Genomic DNA, 22879 nt, shown 5'->3' on the forward strand with positions numbered 1-22879 from the left:
TCTGATAGCCAGGTGGTATTACAGGACATCTGCCTGAAATACCAGAGCAGGGTAAACAGTGTGACAGTGGACAAGATTTAATGGATGTGGTGTTTATGGGGATCAGGGCAGCCTGGCCTCATGTATGGGGCCCTGTCTACACAGCTGCCATGGCAGACTTGATACAGAGCAGCCAAGAAAGTAGGCCTGAGTTTCCATTTACTTGCAGGCAGCACCCAGTTCCAGAGAAAGTCATAAGCTGATACCACCAGGAATGGGCCAGCATCTAAGGGAAGTACCTGACATTCCAAATATCCCAACCATTAGATAAGAGTACTTAAGATCACCAGATGTCCCTGAATTCAGCACATACCTATTTCCTTTCACCAAGACACCCCTAGATGAATGTCAGCCAATTAGAGTCTTGAACCCTGAAAATCCCCTCAGCCCAACGTCTACTATAATAAAAACTCTACTCCACCAGGGTTGGGCATTATCCATTTGTACTGCTGCATCAGACATTCAGAGGGTCCAAGCCTGAGCTTGAATAAGGGTTCTTTGCTTTTGCATAGGGATACAGCCTCCTTGGTGGTCTTTGGGGAACTCACAATCTGGGCATCATAGTGTTGACCTGCATTTTTTTTGAAATATTTATTTATTTATTCATTATGGATACAATAGTCTGTTTGTGTGTATGTCTGCAGGCCAGAAGAGGGCACCAGAACTCATTACAGATGGTTGTGAGCCACCATGTGGTTGCTGGGAATTGAACTCAGGACCTTTGGAAGAGCAGGCAATGCTCTTAACCACTGAGCCATCTCTCCAGCCCCTGACCTGCATTTACTTAATAATTAGTGTTGCTGAGCACTTTACAGGATTATTGACCCTCTGTAGTATTGTGCCTGTGCCACATGGAACCCCCAAAGACCACTACAGAGCTGGCATCTGATGCATACACACTGGGGTTTATTGATTACAAGTTAGCTAACTCGGACCACAATCTGACAATCAACACGAGCAGCTCCGAGTCTTCAGGGTAGGGGGATTTTAGAGGGAAAACTGTAGGCAGGGTGGTAACAAGGCAGGGTGGCACAAGCCTTGGCATTTTGGGATTGGATAAAAGTGTACAACTTTTGAATTTGTTGGTTGGGGTAATGGGAAATTCAAAACAATGACTGTCAGCAGAGAAGAATTTCAAAACAGCAGTTACTCAGATACCTACAAGGATGAGGCAAGCAGATATTGTTTGGACACCCTGATGGGTCACTTTGACTCAAAGCTAGCAGTTTCTTGGGAATGTTTATGACTTTGTCTGGGCTGCACTCACACTCCCCCTTTAGTAGGAGCCTGCTTGCTTGTTCCTGGCTACTCAGCCCCGAAATAATCACATAGAAACCAAATTATTTGCAGTACTGTTTGGCCAATAGCTAAGTTTATTTATGGCTAACTCCTATCTTAAATAAACCCATCTCCATTAATGTGTGTATCACCAAGAGGCTGTGGCTTACTGGGTAAAGTTCCAGCATCTGTCTCTGGTGGGGCTACATGGCTTCTTGTTGACTCCATCCTCTTTCTCCCAGCATTCAGCCTAGCTTTCCCGGCCTAGTTCATATGCTGTGTTCCTGCCGCCCCAGCTCCCGGACAACTGGCTAGCTTGGGCACCACTCTGTTGTAGGAGCTGCGGTGGACTGCATTCCTGCCCAGCTCCGCACAGCTAGCTTTACCCAAAATAATTACACCGAAACCATATTTTTTTGAACACTGCCTGGCCCATTAGTTCCAGCCTCTCATTGGCTAACTCTCACATCTCAATTAACCCATTTTTAATAATCTGTGTAGCCCCACGAGGTTTGGCTTACCAGGAAAGATCTTAACCTGCGTTTGTGTCAGATGGGAGAATCATGGTGACTGACTGACTCGGCTTCTTTCTCCCAGCATTCTGTCTGTCTACTCCGCCTACCTAATTTTCTGTCCTATTAAAGGGCCAAGGCAGTTTCTTTATTAACCAATGAAATCAATACAAAACAGAAGCCTCTCCCACATCAGTTCTGTTCTTCCCTGCCATAGGCTTAAAGCAGTTTTTTTTTATCAATCAGTGGTAATCACAGCATAGAGAGGGAAATCCCACATCACCTCCCCTTTTCTGTTTAAATAGAAAGGAAGGTTTTAACTTTAACACAGAAAAATTATATACAACAAAACAGGTATCAAGCAAGAGTTACAATTTCAATATTTACAACTACTTTATCTTTTATTATAACTAAAGAAAACTATAACTATCTATTCTTTAACTCCATCAAAGACTCCAGAAGGACATAATATTACCTAAGTAAACAGGACGTACATTGTAAGTAACTTCCAAAACTCTAGAATTGACAGAGACCAAAGTTCTTCTGTACTGTTGAGGGCATCCATCTTTAGCCTACAGGCTAATAGTATCCGGTAGACTTTTCCATGAAACAGGAAATTTCAAAAATAGTTCTGCATATATTGGCAGTTTGTCAGTCACTTTCTTCTATGTCCTGCAGAATGTCTAGCAGACTCTTACATCAAGCAAATCAGTAGTCATTTCTCTGTGGGCTCTGCATGTCCAGTTCATAAAGCATAGCATCAAGAAGTCCAGGCAAGAGAAGTTTCTTGCCTAAATGGCTAGCAAACTTCATAAGAAGCATCTTCAATGCCCATCATTCTCTTGAAGCAGATTGGTGCTGCCAGGAGATGTGTCTCATTGTCATGAAAAGTCCTAAGTTCTTAAAACATTTTAAATGCCATATTCTGTAGTCTTTGAAAAGTTTAAAGAATGCCTATCCATCTGAAATACATCTTTGTACATCTAGAAAACCTAACTAACATGACTACAAGCTTGACTATTATAAATGATTACCTATTAATCTATATTTCTTAATTATACATTACATTTTTAAATGAGCTGCACAAACACAATACCTTTATCAAGAGCAAAAATATACATATAACAAAATTGACCTTAACTTTGTATCAATAAAGCAAGATCTATACCAATGCAATGTACTCATCTCTATAGCTTATCTCCCTTTAAATGAAACAAACATTTATAAACAATATTTGGGAATATGGGTATAGCTCTCTCCAAACTGCTTCCTGCTTTTAGTTATGCAAAGTATTTTTGGGGATGTTCATGGTGACCTTTCAGGGGGGGTCTTGGTTCATCAAACCACATTACTCTGGAAGGAATCCACAAGTTCTCATCCTCTGTGGAAACAAAAGAAAAACCTCTTTCCAAAGCAATGTATCCTTAGACCCAAATTTTGAAGTCAAGACACCTTTAAGATATATGCGTTGGTTTAGCTTAGCAGCCTGTACAATGAAATGTCTTTTTATACTTAGCTCATTCACAGTCAAAAATGTCAAAAAAAACACTATGTATATATATAAAATCCAGACTCTCTGTGTATTTTCCATCTTTACATAGCTTATTTTACTTTACTCCTATAATCTATGGCTGTATGTACTCTGTATCTTTAAAGACTTTTCCTTTTTTAAAAAACCATTTACTTATTATAACTGTCTATATTCTTTTTCTTTTCTCTCCCAAGGCTACATACATTTATTCAACACTATGACCCATTTATAGGTCTTTTCCATCTGAATTTGTCTTTATTGCATATCTGTAATCCTTTTATCACCAGGACTGCTTCTTAAAATGCTAAGCACTTCTTAAAAACCTAAGCAGCAGCATTACTAGGTCAAATATGGCCCTGCCTGCCTGCTCCACCCAGTCTGACATGATGGACGTCCATTCACTGCCTCTGAGACTGCCAGGTGGGAGCCATGCTCATCACCTCAACTCTGATAACCAGTTGCCCCATGCTGCCACCAAGTAACTTGCAGAATGTTGCCCATTGTTGAGAGCTTTGCACCCCGCCCCCCCCCCCCGATCCTGAATTTCTGGTAAATAAATTGTAATGCTTGCAGCTGCTCTGAGCATGAGACCCTCAGGAGTTCCTAATGGCAGGGGAGTGGTTTCTGGTGGGTTTGGCTGGGGTGTGGCTATCAGTTAAGAATCTTTATATAAGGAGCTCTGTGGACACAATAATGGGACATTCCTATTTCAAGGATGACCCAGATCTCTGTCTGTGTTCATGAACTGTATGGTAGCGCATACAGAGCAGATGGACATGGTGAGCTATGGCCCATAAACCCCATTTAAATGCTTGGCCTCCTGAAAGAGCCAGAGTTCATGATGACAGTGTGGCCCAGAAAGCTGCAGTTTCAAAACCACATGGCTTTTTCTCTGATACTGCTGAATCAGGAAAACCTCACTTAAAGGAGCTATGGCTTTAAGCCATGCTCATCTCTGTTCTTTTGTGTCTAGAATTCCTTTCCAAGCTGTCTCAGGTTTCATGAGGATACAGTCGAGCATGTTGTCATGCCAATTTGTTGTAGGAGGTTTCAGTCCTGCCCCAAGGTGGGCACCAGATGAAGTCAGATGCTAAAAAGAAATCCCACACTGGCTCAGAATTGAGCACAATAAATGATTATTTACTTAGGGGTAGACTCACAGATCACAGTCCTCTGCTTGGACAGGAAAACAGCAACCCAATCAAGTGGCTGGAAGAGAGAGTGAACATGCACTTTACATTACATTTATAGTATAAGAGGCCACACCCAAGTGGGCGGGCAACTTAAAAGCTACTGGCTGAAGGATTTTCTACAGCACCCCCACCCCTTAGTTATGTCCTGTCTAAAATAGAGTTCTTTCTCAAAATAGAGTTTGCTTTGCTCCTTCAGTAGAAATGCCTATCAAAGTCTTTTCCATTTTAAAAACGGATTTTTTTCATTGTTGGATTTAGGGAAATGTGATATTGTTACCCTGGAAGTGGGTGCCAAGAACAGATCCTAGATCTCTCTGCAAAACCTAAAACTAGTATTTTAAAAGGTATGATGTATATGATTTTTTTTGCCTGCCTCAGTTTTTTCCTTAATGCTTTGTTTCACCTCCTATATCTATGGAAACCTGCTTTGGCAGGGTAGGGGCATTCAGATTCCAAAGAGATTGTGTGGAGTTGTGGGGAGGGACATGGACAAGATCTGAGGGTGAATTAGGTTAGCTGCTGGTGAGTTTAACTAAAACAAAACTACACTTTTTATTGTACATAGGATTAAATAGGAAGAAAGTGGCATATAACCTGGGGTGTGGCTTGAGATCAGGGGTTGAGAAAGAGAGCCTTGATCTTGACAAGAGGCACCAGTCACATGTTAATAAAAGGGCCACAAGTTCCTCTTGCCAGAGAAGAATGACCCTTTATCAAGCAGAAAATTTCCTCAGGCTCCCAAGGGAATAAAGACCCTTATTCAAATGCCTGACCTCAAGAAAAGGACTTGGGGAACAGATGCTATACTACACTTTCTTAGTCTTACTGTTCTCCTCATGAGGCTCCCAAAAGGGAAGGTCCTAATGTATTACCCATTTCCCATCAAACTGGGTGATTCTGATTTCTCTGTATTTATTAACGGATCTCTTGCCCTAATGACCTCAGGCTTGGGATCTGAACTGTAGGCATTTCATCTTTGGGATCAGGTGTGTCTAATAAATCTCTTACTTTCCTATTCTTGGTATAACTTAAAGGGCACAATGGAATTCCTGGTACCATGGTGTCAGAATTTTTTCCAAAGAATTATTTTGTTTAGAGAGGTTACCATTGTACACATTTTTATACTTTACCAAAGCCCATACAAAATTTCTGAAGGAACAAGCATTAATAGTGAGAATCATTAAAAACAAGTAAAAAGGTTCTGGAGAAGTGTGGTCTGCGATGCTCAAATGCTAGAAGGTTGTCAAGCCTATAAAAAAACGTTTCAAAAAGAAATAAATTTTAGACATATTAAAAGCTTATGGTTACGATAGTATACTGCTAGAATAGAAGATGATGGGGAAGAGGAAAGAAAAGAAAGGGAAATTATTAGATCCCTGAATGTTTTACCTGAAGCAAATCTTAAGCACTTGTTCTCTTTAGCATCATGGTATTAGCTTAACATCCAGGAGACACTGCTGCAGTCAGTGATAAACCTGCTATGTCAAAATCTGTTTTGTAGCTGGGCAGTGGTGGCTCATATCTTTAAAACCAGCAATTGGGAGGCAGAGGCATAAGGATCTCTGTGGGTTTGAGGCCAGCCTGGTCTAGAGAGTGAGTTCCAGGACAGGCTCCAATGCTACACAGAGAAACCCTGTCTTGAAAATCTGTTTTAGCATCATGGTATTACCTTAATATCCAGGAGACACTGCTGCAGGCAGTGATAAACCGGCTCTGTTAAAGTCTGTTTTGTGAGTTTTTTGGAGTTTGGGGCTGTGAATGTCCCCAAATTCATTATTGTTTCTTACCACCGGGGCTCTTGGCAGTCTTTGTACCTCTGGCTCTATCTTTAATGATGGTCCCTGTAATAACAGCTGAGTGGTTAATCTGGAAATTTAAGCATGACATTGGAGATATAGAGAAGTTGATAAAGCAGACAGGAGAAAGAGGAAGAGGGAGAGTATATGAAGTTTTGGCACAGGAGAGTTAAGTACAGTAATGAGACTTTTATTTTTCTGGAACTGGAAAAAGAGTGGCTGATTTTGGTGTCCTCTGGAACTTAAGGGAACAGGGCCCTGTTTGGGTTACCATATATGAGGGGATATCCTGAGCTGGAAGAGTAAAGGTTTAAGGTGAGACAGGTGGATCCAATGAGAGAGTTGCTCAAGCTTGGCAATTGTGGGAGGTACAAGAATTACTTTAAAGATTACTTTAAAAATTACTGCCATTTAGGGGAAAGGAGTGAGGGGTGTTGGTCTGGGGAAGAGAATAGTACCTGATCTCCAATTTTAATTGGTGGTGACATGGGTTGGCACATGATTAAAGTAACGAGCAATGGGTAAAATCCCATAATAAGGAGTGAAGATTGGATAACAGCGGAGTAAGCATGTGATCAGGAAGGGGAGAGGTTTTAGGTGAGTGGCTGGGGGGTTAAAACTGGCCACCCATACATGAGTTCAAAGAGCAAGATGGAAAGGGGGCTTTTGGGGAGAGCCCTAAGCCTAAGAAGGGCCAGAGGCAAAAGTTTTACCCAGTCAAGGTGAAGCTCCTATAACATCTTAACAAGAACCTTTTTAAAGGAATGGTTAGTTTGTTTTACCTTCCTTTAAGACTGAGGATGGTATGGGGTATAAAAATGCCAGGGGATGTTAAGAGCCTTAGATAAAGTTTGAGAGAACTGGGAGGTAAACTCTGGGCAATTATCTGACTGAAGAGAGGTTAAGATTCCAAATTTGGGAATCAGTTTCTCAGAGAACATCAGGAACTGTCTGAGCTTGTTTTTATTTATTTTTTATTTTTTAAATATTAATTTATTAATTTATAATGTATACAATATTCTGTCTGCGTGTATGCCTGAAGGCCAGAAGAGGGCACCAGACCTCATTGCAGATGGTTGTGAGTCACCATGTGGTTGCTGGGAATTGAACTCAGGACCTTTGGAAGAGCAGGCAATGCTCTTAACCATTGAGCCATCTCTCCAGGCCTTGGCTCGTTTTTAGTGGTGGAAAACACTTCAATCCACCTAGACATGGTGTCTACCACACCAGGAGATATTTAACTCATCTGACTGTGGGCATATGAGTAAAATCTAGCTGCCAGTCGGTTCCTGGAAGGGAACCCCTGGTCTGGTGAGTGGGAAAAGGGAAGTTATGATTTGGTCTTGAGATTTGACTTTTGACAGATTTTACAAGAGGCAGTGATAGCTTTTAAGAACTCTAAGTCTACGGGAGTGGATTGGAGGTGAGTCTTGACAAAATGAAACAGAGCTTTGCTATTAGGATGAAAGAGCTGATGTAGGTAGAACAGAATTTGCTGGATGCCAGGGGGTGTCTGTGAGAATGTGGGTTGTACTCTATGAACCCCCTGAGGTGATTGAGGTAGGTTTGGGCTCTGGAATGCTGCTGTTCTAGCTGCTTGGTCAGCTTCATTATTTCCCTTGGAAATAATTTAACTGTTAGTGTGATGAGACCAACAGTGAATCATTCCTATAGCTTTGGGGAGATGGGAGGCTTTTAACAAGTCCATGATGTTAACTGAGTTAGTTATGGATCCTCCTTTCATCATAAGAAGCCCACGCTCCTTCCAGATAGCTGCATGGGCAGGAGGATGTGAAAGGCATATTTGGAGTCTGTGTAAACATTTAAAGATTGTCCCTGTGCTAACTGGAAGGCACAGGTAAGGGCTATTAATTCAGCCTGCTGATTAGTGTTATGGGCAGGGAGTGCCTGTGGCTCCACCACCTCAGTGTCTGACACTATAGCATATGGGTTCCCTCACATAAAAAGGAGCTGTCATCTGTGTACCAGATATAAGTGGCCTGGGACAGTTTGCCCTCCTGTATATGTGAGGGGGGCAGTAGATCCTCTAAGGTCTCTGTGCAGGAATGAGATGGGGAATAATTAATGTTAGGATGAGGTAGGAGATTTGAGATATTAAGGGGTAGGCAGCATTGGAAAGTGAGTGTGATATCTTCTACTAGTGACACCTGGAAGGAAAGAACTCAGGAATGGGGTAAGGTTTGTAAGCCTTTGTAAGTTAAGAGATGGGACAGATTGTGGTGGGAGAAGACAGTGGGAGGTGATTCAAAGATTAGTTTCTTTGACTCATGAATAAGAAGCTCAGTGGCCACTGAAGTGCATATGCAGGGTGCCCAGCCCTGAGTGGTGAGGTGTAACTTCTTTGACAGATATGCTACAGGTGCAAAGGAAGGTTCCAGCTGATGTCCTAGGACCCCAAGGGCATATCCCTCCTTCTCTGTTACATAGAGGGAGAAAGGATGAGTTAAATCTGGGAGATGAAGAGCTGGGGCCTGGATAGGGGCTTTCTGGAGTCTATGGAAGGGTTTAGTAATGGGAAAGGGAAGGGGCTCATGCGGAGAGCTGAGAGGCAGATGAGGAGATCCAGTAATGCAAGGAAGCCAGCTATTCCTAGGAACAATAAAACCTCTTCTTTTGTATAAGGAACTGCAAGGTACTGAATTAGGTTTTTTGTCTGTCTATGGTAATAGGCTTTTGGGTGGGGGTAATAGTTAATCCCAAGTAAATGACCTGAGAGTTAGAGAGTTGGACCTTAGAAGGTGAGACTCTATAGCCCTTTTTGGACAAGAAATTTCAAAGAGCAGAGGTATTAGTTTTGCTAATCTCTAGGTATGGACTGCAAAGTAAAATATCATCTACATACTTTATGAGTTTAGACTATGAAGAGACAGTGAGAGTAGATCAGAAGCTAAAGCTGACCAAACAGGTGTGGGCTGTCCCAGAATCCCTGAGGAAGGACAGTCCAGGTGAGCTGTGTGGAGAAGTGAGTGTCAGGGTCAGTCCAGGTGAAGGCAAAGCTATTTTTGAGATTGAGAGCTGAGAGGAATAGAGAAAAAAAGCATCCTTGGGTTCTAGAACTGAGAAGTGGGATGTTCCTGGAGAGATAGTAGAAAGAAGTGTGTAAGGATTCAACACTATAGGATAAAGAGGGACCACTGTGGAGTTAATGAGCCAGAGGTCTTGAACCAGGAGATGGGTTTGATAGAAGTGGGTCTTGTATCTTATCTGTTGCTTTCATTGGTTAACTAATAAAGAAACTGCCTTGGCCCTCGTAGGACAGAAAATTAGGTAGGCGGAGTAGACAGAACAGAATGCTGGGAGGAAGAGGAAGTGAGCTCAGAGACGCCATGCTCCTCTCTCCCGAGCAGAGACGCGATAGCTCTGCTCTCTGAGGCAGACGCGAGTGATGAAGCTCCGACCCCGGATGGACATAGGCTAGAATCTTCCCGGTAAGCACACCTAGCAGGTGCTACACAGATGATTAGAAATGGGCTAAATTAATATGTGAGAATTAGCCTAGAAGAGGCTAAATAGAAACGGGCCAAGCAGTGTTTAAATGAATACAGTTTGTGTGTTGTTATTTCGGGCATAAGCTAGCCATGCGGGCAGCCAGGTGCCAGGGACGCAGCCCGACACAGTTCCTTCAACAGAGTGGCACTCAACATGATGGACTAAATCCACTTAAAAACCTGAGAAGGCTTAAAAATAAGGGAAAGAGAGTTTAACACAAATACCATGGGCCTGAAGGCCGAAGATGGATGCCCCAACGGTACAGAGGAACTCTGGGTGACTGTCCAGGCAGCGAGATGTCTCTGTCATTTCTAGAGTTTTGGACTTCCTGTTTACTTAGGTATTATTATATCCTTCTGGAGTCTTTGATGAAGTTGAAGAATGAATAGTTATAGTTTTCCTTAGTTATGATAAGAGATAAAATAGATATAAATATTGTAACTGTAATTCTTACTTACTGTTTTGTTATATGTAATTTTACTATGTTAAAGTTAAAGCCTTTCTTTTTTGTTTAAACAGAAAAAGGGGGAAATGATGGAGGTGGGTCTTGTATCTTATCTGTTGCTTTCATTGGTTAACTAATAAAGAAACTGCCTTGGCCCTCATAGGACAGAAAATTAGGTAGGTGGACTAGACAGACAGAACAGAATGCTGGGAGAAAGAAGCTGAGTCAGAAGTTGCCATGATTCTCCCACTCCAGACAGACACAGGTTAAGATCTTCTCTGGTAAGCCACCTCGTGGGCTACACAGATTATTAGAAATGGGTTAGATTAATATGTATGAGCTAGCCAATAAGAGGCTGGAACTAATGGGCCAAGCAGTGTTTAAAAGAATACAGTTTCCGTATAATTATTTCGGGTAAAGCTAGCCGTGCGGGTGGCCGGGTGGCAGGAAGCGGCCCGGCGCCCCTATTTCAACATAGGTTCCATTAGTTTTTCTAACAGCAAGTGTAGGGGTGTTAAAGGGAGAAGAGGTGGGGCGAAGTAGCTTTTTTCTTAGAAAGTCAGAGATGATAGGCTTAAGTGTCCTAAGGCTCTGGAGAGAGGCAGGTACTGAGCTTGGGTAATATACTTAGTAGGATCTTGTAATTGGGTAACAATGGGGGAATGGCGTTTAGCAACAGAGGGGTTTTGGGTGACCCAGACTTGGAGGTCCACCTGAGAGGCTGTTAGAGGAAAAGACACAATGGACCTGGGAGGGTGGGAGGCTAGAAGGAGGAGGAGGGGAGCTGTTGGCGAATCTGGGGTAAGGTGAATGGAAGGAGCAAACAAAATGGAAGCTCCTATTTTTGTTAAAAAATCTATTTCCATAAGAAGTACCAGGCAGGTTGGCATGACTGAAAATGAATGAGTGAGATAAATACACATAAAAACACAATTAAGTGGTAGGGTCTGCTGAGGTAGATAAGGCTGTCCCCTGTCCTGATAATAGGGAAACTAGAAGGAGAGGTAGGCCCCCATAATTCCCTCAGTACTGATTATGTGGTTCTGGTGTCCAAGAGAAAGGAGATGGACCATCCTGACACTGTTATGTTTACCTGTGGCTCCCTGTTACAGATGGTGGTTATGGTCAGGTCAAAGGAGCCTGGGCAGCCTCACTTGTTCATGGCCAAATATAGAAGGTCAACTTGCGAATTTTCTGGGTTTGATGTCTCTGTGTCACAATGTGCACAAGGACAATTAACTGCTCAATGTCCTTCCCTATGGCATCTTATACAAGGTCTTGCAGAACCAATATGAGGATTAGGGCATGCTCTGGCATCTGACCAGTTTTACCACATTTGAAACATGGGCCTGGAGGTTCTTGAGCCCTGGGGGGCAAGGGTGGACAGCACAGATGGGGAGACTGGGAAGTCTGTTGCCTTGGCAGTCGGGGTGCAATGGCTGGCATTCGACAGTTATGATTACAGGCTTTGTCATTCCTTACATGGTACACCTTAAAGGCCAACTCTTAAGACTTCTGCCTGTGGGGTCAAGGGGCCTTTCTCCAAACATCTAAGTTTAGCCTTAATGTCGGGGTAGTTCTGAGAAAAAGAATGAGTAATGTGTAACTATCTGTCCTCTGTGGTTTCTGGATGTAAGTTAGTATAGTGTAACAGAGCTTTAGTGAGGCGTTCCAAAATGCAGAAGGATTTCCCTTCACATCCTTAATAACCTCTGAGAGTTTATTATAGTTTACTGGCTTGAGGGCAGCCTTACAGAGACCTGACAGAAGGCAAGTCAAAATCCAGTCTCTAACTAAAATTCCATCTGGGGTGTTATAATCCCAGTGTGATTCTCGATGGGGACCACCTCTGCCCCCAGGGGGTGTGCTGCATTAGTTTGGTGAACCTCATCTGCATGTAGTCTGCCCTGCTCCCAAACTTACCTTCACTCTTCAGGAAGTAGGTTATTAGATAGGCTCATATAGATATTATGAAAGGTGAGATTATATGATTGGGTAATGTATTGAAATTGCTTTATGAAAGAGGTAGAATTAGACATATAAGAACCCAGTTTTTGTTCTATATGGGAGAGTTTTGAGAGGGAAAAGGGGACGTGTACTCTGACCGATCAATCTATGCCAGCCACCTTTTACAACAGAACTGCAGCTGGCTTGACTTGGTCAGGGTTGGGTTCCTTAGCAGCACTTGAGCACATGAGAGGAGGGTGATAGGTGGGTCATAGGCCTCCTAGCATCAGAGATGAGGGGTTGATGGAGTACTTAGTGTGTGTATGGGAGAGAGATGAAGGAGTGGAAGTAGCTTCCTGCTGAGGTCGGAAAGGTGGAGGTTTGTTAGCAGGGTTCAGAGCAGAAGTGGGGTGTTTCTCTGTCTTAGTTGGCATAGCTAGGAACATGTGAGCAGGTGAACAGCTTGCAATGAGAGAGGACTTAGACTTAGAGCTTAAGTAGTAAAGGCTTGGATATAGGGAAACTCCTTCCATTTGCCTGTGCGCTGACAGCAGTTAGAAATATCCTGTAGAATATCGGGATCAAAGGTGCTGTTATGCAGCCACTTTAAATTGTTATTTAAAGGGTAATAAGGCCATTTTCTTTTCAAACAAAGATGGACAAGCATGGGAATCTGTAAGTAGGGCATTAAGGCCTGGGGTTTCAGGGCCTCTAAAAGTTGGGGGGTAGGAGAAACTGGACTGATGGCCTTTGAGGATTTGTTTTCCATAGCTGAAACCATGAAAAACCGTGAAAAAAAAAGGCAACAACACAAGGCCTGTGGGAGAATTCTCTCTATAGGTTGGGTGATAATGAAGCCTGACTGGCTCCAGTCTGGGTGACTTGAAAGCCAGAGGCTAGAGGCAACCCCGGCAGTGTCTCATAGCGGGGACCACATCTGAGTCATGGCACCAATGAATTATCCAGCGCAAGTGAAAACAATGAAATCCACTGGAGAGACACGTGTACGCAGGCCTAAGGAAGTTGGTGTGGAGAAAGAGAGCTTAGAGATGGTGTGTCCAGCTTTTAAAGGCTGCTGAGCTCTCTCTCTCACACACACACACACACACACACACACACACACACACAGGAGTTGATGTAGCTACATTATACGCAGATGACGGAGCTCACGTATGCATGCTAGGTCTTATGTAGCTGTGTCATATGTAGGTGACACAACCATGCTGAACGTAGGTCATGCAGGGCCTTTTAAGGTCCCAGGGCAGCTAGGTATTTTGCCTGAGCACTTGTCTGTACCTGGGAAGTTTCCACTACTGCTGTGTGGCTGGAATCAAAACATTTAGAATGGTTATTCTTCCCATAATTTCTGCATTTAAATACCTTCTCATTCTTGAAAAGCCCACTCAAATGTATATCTTTCTTTCTTCCTTCATTTAATTTTCCTTTTTTGACACCAGGTTTCTCTCTGTAACCACAGCTGTAGCTGTCCTGGAACTACCTCTAGTAGACCAGGCTGACCTTGAACTCACAGAGATCCGCCTGCCTCTGTCTCCTGAGTACTGAAATTAAAGATGTGTACTACCACCACCGGCTGTACTTTTCTAATCTTTATCTTTAATCAAGTTTTCTTGCTTCCATAACACGTTTACCAAAAAAATTCAATATACACTTACTGTAAAAATTACATGGGTCCTCACACATTTGTGTATATGTGGGCATGTTTACTCTAGAATAAATGCAGAGGTGAGATCACGACCTTAGGTATTGACCTTTGCCTTCTACCTTGTTAGAGACAAGGTCTCTTTGCTGGTTTTCTGCTGCATATGCAGGTCATCTAGTCTGGGAGCTTCCAGCTATTCTCCTGACTCCACTTCCCATCTACTTGTAAGAATACTGCTATTACAGATGCGCATGACCACAGCCAGCTTTACTTGAATTCTGACAATTCCAACTGAGAGCCTCACACCTGTCAGGCAAGTGGTTATCCTACTGAGCCGTCTCATTAACCCTTAATGTAAATTTAATAGAAACATGGCATTTTCACAAAGTACAATTCAGTAGCTTCATAAAGTCCATGATCCTCCTGCCACAACTTCCCAGTGATTGGGCTTCCATGTATGTGCTGCCACACTTGACTTCCTGCCTCAATTTTAATACAATTACTTTATATATTGGAATCTTATAATATTTTTCCTTCAGAATTCAGACTATTTTCCCCTTGACTATATGACTGAGCTTATGAGATATTTAATAGTTTCATTTCATTTGGTCTCAGTGCTCTTTAGTAGCTAATTTTATCTATTCCATTGCAGATAGTAATAGCATTGTTTCCAAGTCTGGGATATTAGTTACTCGTATTGGTGCTGTAACAATATATCTGAGAAAGACATAAAGCAAAGGATAACCAGCCTACAGTCCACAAGGCCAGAGACAATAGAACCCTTATCCAAAAAGAGATGGGAGCAGATGGAGAGATCCACAACCAACCACTGGGCTGAGTTACCGGAGTACAAGAGAAGGAGCAGCAATAATATGAACAAAAGGGTCAAGATCATGATGGGAAAACCCACAGAATCAGCTGACCCAAGCTACTGGGAGCTCACTGACTCCGGACTGTCAACTGTGGAACCTGCATAGGTCTGAATGCAAGTGACAATGGTGTGGCTGAGCAGCTCTGGAGCTACTGGCAGTGGGACCAGGATCTAACCCTAATGCATGAACTGATGTTTTCGAGCCCATTCTCTATGGAAAGACACCTTACTCAGCCTAGACACAATGGGGAGGATAGGGGAGTAGGGGACAGGGCCTTTCTTGGTTCTGTTTTAATGAGTTGATGGGACAAACTTAGTTGACTTCCCAGAGCAGGCCTTACCCTTTCTGCAGTGTGGATGGGGGTGGGGTTGGGGGAGGTGGGGGAATGGGAGGAGAGGAGAGCAGGGGAACTGGGATTGGTATGCAAAAAAGAAAAAGAGAAAAACAAAAATATCTGACAAAAGCAACTGAGGAAAGGAAGGATTTACTTTGGCTTAGAGTTCTAAGAGATATAGTCTATTGTGGAGGGCAATGTATGGCTGCATTGTCAGAAGGTGGGAAAAGAGGCTATGAATTTGAAAGAGAGCACAGAGGGGTATAAGAGAGTGTGTAGAGGGTGAAGAAAGAGAGAAATGATGTACTTATGTTAAAATCTCAAAAATAAAAGAAAGAATTTAAAGAAAACAATCAAAAAATGGTTGGTCACATTGCACCTACAGTCAAGTAACAGAGTGATAAATGTGGGTGCTCAGCTTTCTCTCCTTTTAAAAATTAACTTTTTAATATTTAGTTTGCATGTGTGTGTGTGTGTGTGTGTGTGTGTGTGTGTGTGTGTGTGTCTATCTGTCTGTCTTTATGTGGGCATGTGCATGTGGGGACCCATAGAGGTTAGGTGCTGGAGTTACAAGCAGTTGTGAGCCATCTGACGTAGATGCTGGGAATTGAACTCAAGTTCTCTGGAAGAGCAGAACACATTATACACCAGTGAGTCATCTCTCCACCCTTCTTTTTCCTTCTCATGAAATCTGTGCCATGCCTAAAGAATGGCTTCCTTCTCACCTCAACTCCCCTAATCTAGATGATTGCTCATAGACAGGGCCATCTCTTAGAAGATTTCAGATACTGTCAAATTGGCAGTCAATATTAAATATCATAGGATATTGTCAAATAGAGGTATTTTAAACATTTTTTGTTTCTGTTTTTCTGAGACAATGTCTCATATTGTCTCTTAGGTAGGCTTGGAACTTTGTAGAACAAGCTTATCTAAAATTTACAGCAATCCTCCGGGCTCAGCTTCTTTTCCATGCACTAGAATTACTAACATGGACAACCACAATGGACATTCTTGACATCTTTACACACAGGTTTTGGTGAACATAATAAAGTTGTTTTTATATTCTTCAATATTTTTACCTATCTTCCCATTTTCAAGACTACTACATTGTTTTAATTATAATTCTTGTTTGTCACACTTAACTATGCTCCTTGAGATTAAATAAATTTGTTTATTTTCATCAGAACAGGAAGCCAGTTCCAAAGAGGTACCCAGATATGTGGGGGAAGAACTCTGCCACTGAGATATACTCCCAATCACATTCAAACATAGTGGGAGTTCCAGAATATTTATAAAGGAAGGAGCAACTAGAATAATTCTTTAAAGCTTAATCTTTATTCATCTATGCTTCTTAAGACACATAAATGTATTTATTATTTTATGTATCTTATGGCCACATGAAAAAGCTGATATATTTTAAAGTAAAACATCTATAGCAATACATGATCAACCCCTTTGGATGTCAGTGTGGCGATTTCTCAGAAAATTAGGAAACAACCTTCCTCAAGACCCTAATACCACTTTTGGGTATATATCCAAAGGATGCTCAATCGTGCCACAAGGACATGTGTTCAACTATGCTTATAGCATCTTTGTTTGTCATAGCCAGAACCTGGAAATAACCTGAATGCTCCTTGATTGAAGAATGGATAAGAAAAATGTGCTACATTTACACAATGGAGTATTACACAGCAGAAAAAAAGTAACAACAGCTTGAATTTTGCAGGAAAATGTATGGAACTAGAAAACATTATTTTGAGTGAGGTAACCCAGACCCAGAAAAACAATTATCACATGTACTCACTCATAGGTGGTTTTTAACCATAAAGCAAAGAAAGCCAGTCTACAAACCACAATCCCAGAGAACTTAGACAACAATGAGGACACTAAGAGAGACTTACATAGATATACTCTACATGGGAAGTAGAAAGTATAAAAAGACAAGATCTCCTGAGTAAATTGGGAGCATGGGGACCTTGGGGGAGGGTTGAAGGGGGGAGGAGAGAGACAGGGAAGGGGAGCAGAGAAGTATCAATAAAAAACTTTAAAAAAAGAATATTTCACATTAGGTCATATACTGAAAATATTTAAAGATATTAAAGAGTATCTCATGAGATCACATTTTCAGTTAGAATTATAGATTCATATAATTAGAAGGCAGTTTGAGAGCTGATTCAGTCTACCACATCCATGAATATATTACATCAGAACTTAACACATTAAACCAATGTAAATCTACACATTACCTTTTCTTTTTCAAAATAGGTTTTCAGTGTGTGTGTGTGCAGGTGCCTGTGGAGGACAGAGTCTTCTCTTCTGTATCTAGAGTTACAGCTGACTGTGGGCCACCCAATATGGGCTCCAGGAATCAAGCTTTGATGCTACAGATCCACGTTCTTGACTGCCAAGTGAGCTCTCTAGCTCCAAAGAAACAAAACCCTTTTTAAAAATCAGATTTTACATTTCCTTAAGTGTCTTTTGGCCATTTGATATTCCTTTGTTAAGAAAAAAGGATGTTTTGGCAAACTGTTATTAATGATAAGAGGCAAAAGCTAAAATTACAAATAAACGGCATTGAAATTTCAAGCTAACTGGATGCTAAAGTCATGTGTCTGTAAATTTTCAAAAATCTTAAAATTCCAATTGGCCTATTAAAGTTATTGATTTAAAGGATTGCTTCTTCACTATTCCTTTACAAGAACAGATAGAGAAAAATTTGCCTTTATAGTGCCTATTTATAATAATGTCTAGCCTGTAAAGAGATAGCAATAAAAGTACTTCCTTAAAAATTGTTAGATAGTCCAGTTTTGTGTCAATATTTTGTAAATAAACTACTGGAAGTAGCATGTAAACAATTTCCTTAATCTATTCTTTTTTTTTTTCACAATGCTTGGAAATTTTATTTACAGCTTATTAATTTTCAAGATTTTTAAATATAACTAAAATGGGGGGCTAGAGAGGTGGCTCAGTGGTCAAGAGCACTGACTGCTCTTCCAGGGGACTCGGATCAAGTCCCAGCACCCACGTGGCAGCTCCCAACTGCCTGTAACTCCAGTTCCATGGGATCTGATGCCCTCACACAGACATACATGTAGGCAAAACATCAAAGCATATAAAATTTTAGAAAAAAGTGACAATGGGGTGAAATTTTTCTACCTGATGTTTATGCAGGGCAGAGATCCTATTTTCCTTTTGGAATCCATCTTGAACTCCTCCCTGTCCTACAACAGTGGACATAAAAGTGGCCGACCGGTCAATGGACTGGGCAACAAAATCTCGTGTCCCAGTCTTATCTGGTATCAGAAGCGTCACTGGATTCCTCCATTTTAGTTTTGAGCCTTCCATCCCTCCTGAGTTGTTGGGTCTAAAACCACTGCATGGGGCACATGAAGGTGTCTATGTATTATAGTGGAAGAGCAAGTCATGGTAACTTCAGGTGAGATCCAGTAGTGCAGGGAGGGTGTCTACAGGAAAGCAGTTTGCCTGCCTTGCTGGTCACCAAGAGGTGTCTTTACACAATCAACAAGTAGAATGCAGAAAACCAAAGATGGGTAAAGAAAGCACCCATTACTGAGAACTCTCTCTGTAGACCAGGCTGGCCTTTCACTCAGAGATTCACCTGCCTCTGCCTTGAAAGGGCTGGGATCTTAAGTTTCAGAAGCTGAGGTCATTATCTCAGGGAGCATGGTGGCATGCAGGCAGACATGTGCTGGAGAAGAAGCTGAGTGCTACATCCTGATCCACAGGCAGCAGGCAAGGGGGTGGGGGTGGGGGCAGGGAGGCCTGGTGTGAACTTTTGAAACCTCAAAGTCCACCTCCAATGCCACATCTTCTCCAACAAGGCCATCCATATCCACTTCCATGAGATCACACCTAATCCTTCCCAACAGTCCACCACAGCTGTCCAACTTTGGTTCCCATTCTGTCCAGTTCGAGTCATATTTCCAGTGCGCCGAAAAGTGTTCAACCATCGTAGCAGAGAATCTTCATCTGAATTTTCTCTATGGTTTTCTGAGTCTCCATCACCTGTCCCACTCCTCGAGCCAGGCTGGGATGCCAGTTGTTCCTTCGCTCTATCTAAGCGCTGCTGTAGCTCCTCCGATGTTATTTCTCCAGGGGTGCCTAAAAGGTTATGGTCTCTCATTAGCCGATAATCTTCATCACTGAGCTCATTAATAAACTGATAATAGGCTTCTTCTCTGTGGAGACGCTCTTGTTGCCATCGTCTCTCATTTTCTTGAAATGGGGTTTCTTCTCCACTACCTCTTGATCTAGATCTAGATGGATTCATGCTGAAACTCCCAGATTCCATTCCAGGCTGAAGGACGGTGCCTGATAGAAGCAGAGCTCTGCTGTGCCCTGTCAATCCTCAGAGCCATGCATGACATACTGTTTCCTGTTGGTTTTCACAGTCTTGAGGAGAGCAACTGAGTCTCTTCAGCAGACAAAGTAGGCAAAACTATTTTCATTCCAATAAAATACAATGAGATGGTGGTGATCACATTACATTCATGATCTTTTCTGGAAGGAGTGCAACATCCTCTACAAATGTGGTGGACTCTTGTCTATCTCTTGTAGACCAGGCTGGTCTTGAACTCAGAGATCTGCCTGCCTCTGCCTCCTGAGTGCTGGGATTAAAGGTGTGCGCCACCACTGTCCAGCACAAGAACCCTTATTTTCCTTTTAACATTCTTTTAACATATGAAACTGTATCCATTCTTCTGTTGTTTGTGCCTTTTTTGAGAGCTGCTCATCTCCAGCGGGATGACACGCAGTTGTCCTCTCCGTGGTTCTATGGCCGAGCCTTCGGAGGCCGCTACTCCCACTAACCGGCTGCTGAAGCGAGAAGCTCAGAATCTCCGCCGCTGTTCGGGGTCGACCCGCCGTAGAGAAAGCTAGGAGAGAGGGCCGTCCGGTGTCGGGCCTTCTCTCACCACCTTAGAGCAGAGGCGCGCCACCATCTGCGCAGCACTCGCCGGTGCGTCTAGAAACGGTCCCTTAATCTATTCTTTATCATTATATTGATGATATTTTATTAGCTACTTCTGATATAGGTATTTTAGGATGAATGTTTAATGTGGTACTGAAAAATTTATCCTGTTGGTGATAAAAAAATTTCTCCTGGAAAAAATACAAAGAGGAGATTCTCTTGGTTATTTAAGCTATAAATTAAGCAAATGAAAATTCAGCTGCAAAAGGTACAAATAAGGAGAGATCAGTTGCATACTCTTAAAGATTTTCAAAAATTATTTGAAAGATATCTTGAGTGAGGTACCTGTGGAACCCAGAAGAGGGCACCTGATCCCCTAATGCTGTAGTTACAGGCAGCTGTGAGCCACCTGACATGGGCAATGGACACTGAACCAGGGTCCTCTTAACCGCTGAGCCATCTCTCCAGGCCCTGCAGTGGAAAGGAAATATACATGTAACAGTGTGTGTACGAAGAACATGTGATTAATATTTAGCATTCTGTGTTATAAAGAACAGGAGCCCATCCGAAACAAGAAATAAAGTAAATGTTTGTTTACAAAAAAAGAAAGATATTAACAAGTTGTGGCTTATAATTGGATTGCCTAGTCAAGAATTAACTAATTTGTTTCAAATTTGCAAGGTGATTCAGATTTAAGCAGTCCAAGACAGTTAACAATTGAGGTGCAATTTAGTAATTTTACCTTCAAATCATTCCTCTACTGGACTCATTGTGCAGAGGGAGGATAATATTTTGGAATGGATTTTCCTAACTCACAAACAGAAAAAAAAATCAACTAAAAACTTACATAGAAAAAATTTGCAAACTTGTTATAAAGGGGCGAATAAGGCTTTATCAATTGTCAGGTATTGACATAGCTGAGATTATGATACACTATACCAATACTGAAATTATGCAGTTGTGGGAGATTAATGGTCATTGGCAAAGAGCTTGTAATAATTTCTTAGGAGAAATTAATAATAAATATCCAAAAAGTAATGATATTCAGTTTATAAAAATAACTGAATGGATTCTTTCCCACATAGTGAAAAAGGCACCTATTTCTAGGACTCTTATATTTTATCCTGATACAAATAAATTACAGGTATCTCATTATAAAGCAGAAAACATCAGTAAGGTTGTTCAAAGTTCATATAATTCAGTTCAAAAATCAGAGCTGTATGCCATTCTGATAGTTTTATTAGACTTTAATGAACTTCTCAACATAATTACTGATTCTCAGTATGCAGAAAGAGTTGAGTTACATATAGAGACTGCTGAACTTATTCCTAATAATTCAAAATTAACTTATTTGTTCAGCAAACCATCCGAGAAAGAAAGTGCCCACTTTATATTATCCATATTTGATCTCACACTGGGTTGCCTGGAAATTTATCAAATATTGATAATAAATGTGTTCAAAGCCTCAAAATTTCATAAGAAACACAGTGTTAATAGTAGGGGCTTAAAATTTTTTCTTTTACTTGGCAAGAAGCTAAAAAAATTATTAAAAACTGTCCTGTTTGTTCTTTTTATAATCAAGTTCCTTTACCTACAAAAACTAACCCAAGAAGTACACAAAGGAAAGAAATTTGGTAAATGGGTATATTTCATTTAACAGAATTTGAAAATTAAAATATGTTCATCATACCATTGATAGATATTCAAAGTTCCAATACACATCTGCCTTAAGTTCTCAAAAGGCTGATTTGATAATCACACATTTATTAGAAATAATGGCTGTAATGAGCATAGCAATGCAAATTAAAACTGCTAATGCCCCAGCTTATGTTTCCCATAAAATAAAACAAATTTTTTATGCATTACTACATCAGACACATTGCAGGGATACCATACAATCCTACAGGGCAAGCAATTGTTGCAAGATCTAACTGCACCCTAAAAGAAATGGTTGTTAAACAGAAGGGGGATATGAGGATCCCCAGAGATACTGAGTAACTTTTAAAATAATTTCTAATTCTAATTGAAAAATTTTAAAAACTAATGAAACAGGGACAGCAGCTGTTGAAAGGTATTGGATTATGGAAAAAACTGCTGAATTAGGTCAGCTCGTGTAAAAGCAGGGAAAGTATTAAGTTAGGGCCGAGGTTATGCTTATGTTTCCACAGGAGATAATAAATTGTGGATTAAGAAAAATGATGTGGGAGTGTCATATATCAATCTGTTGATTTCATTGGTTAATTAAATAAAGAAACTGCTTGCCCTGATAGGTTAAAACATAGGTGGGAGGAGTAAACAGGAGGAAGAGGAAGTGAGGTAAGACTCCTCAGACAGACTCAACAGCTCTGCTCTCTGGAGCAGAGATGCCAGGCTCTGCTCTCCCATGAAGCTCAGACCCAGGATGGACTTAGGCTAGAATCTTCCTGGTAAGCACACCTTGGGGTGCTTACACACATTATTAGAAATGGGCTAAATTAATATGTGAGAATTAGCTTAGAAGAGGCTAGATAGAAATGGGCCAAGTAGTCTTTAAATGAATACAGTTTGTGTGTTGTTATTTCGGGCATAAGCTAGCAGGCGGCTGGGGTGCTGGGGACGCAGCCCTGCAGCTCCAATTTCAACAGATGGCTGCCCAACATGAGGATAACTGAATCCACAAAAAGCCTGAGAAAGCTTGGGAAAGAATGGAGTGAAGCATGTTTTCTTGGTAGCAACAATTTTTCGGATCTACTCTGCTTGCTAGAGGCAAGCAAGCGCTCTCATCTAAGAGAGGCTTCCTGACTCAGCTTTAGCTGCAAAACCCTGCAGCTCATTAAGAGGTCCTGCCATGAA

At 41.6% G+C, this 22879-nt stretch overlaps 1 protein-coding gene across 10 annotated transcripts in view; it reads right to left on the reverse strand.

Moving 5' to 3' along the window:
- The window catches only part of LOC126507818 (E3 ubiquitin-protein ligase RNF6-like), a 35477-nt gene that overhangs the window by 2242 nt on the left and 10356 nt on the right, over nucleotides 1-22879 (reverse strand). For 5 of the 10 annotated variants that reach the window (XM_050152595.1, XM_050152593.1, XM_050152591.1 and 2 more), the window contains exons 3-5: nucleotides 20393-20518; nucleotides 18274-20238; nucleotides 4521-4569 (exon numbers count right to left, since the gene is read on the reverse strand). In XM_050152595.1, coding sequence (XP_050008552.1) covers nucleotides 18788-19429 — 642 coding nt within the window. In that variant the 5' untranslated portion in view covers nucleotides 19430-20238; nucleotides 20393-20518 and the 3' untranslated portion in view covers nucleotides 4521-4569; nucleotides 18274-18787. Of the gene's footprint in view, nucleotides 1-4520; nucleotides 4570-15858; nucleotides 20239-20392; nucleotides 20519-22879 lie in introns of those variants that run through there. The other 5 variants (XM_050152592.1, XM_050152590.1, XM_050152588.1 and 2 more) reach the window with 4 other exon arrangements.

The sequence above is a fragment of the Alexandromys fortis genome, unplaced genomic scaffold, assembly GCF_014885135.2.
Source record: "Alexandromys fortis isolate MF-2015 unplaced genomic scaffold, M_Fortis_MF-2015_v1.1 scaffold_54, whole genome shotgun sequence".
In the NCBI taxonomy this organism is placed as follows: Eukaryota; Metazoa; Chordata; class Mammalia; order Rodentia; family Cricetidae; genus Alexandromys; species Alexandromys fortis.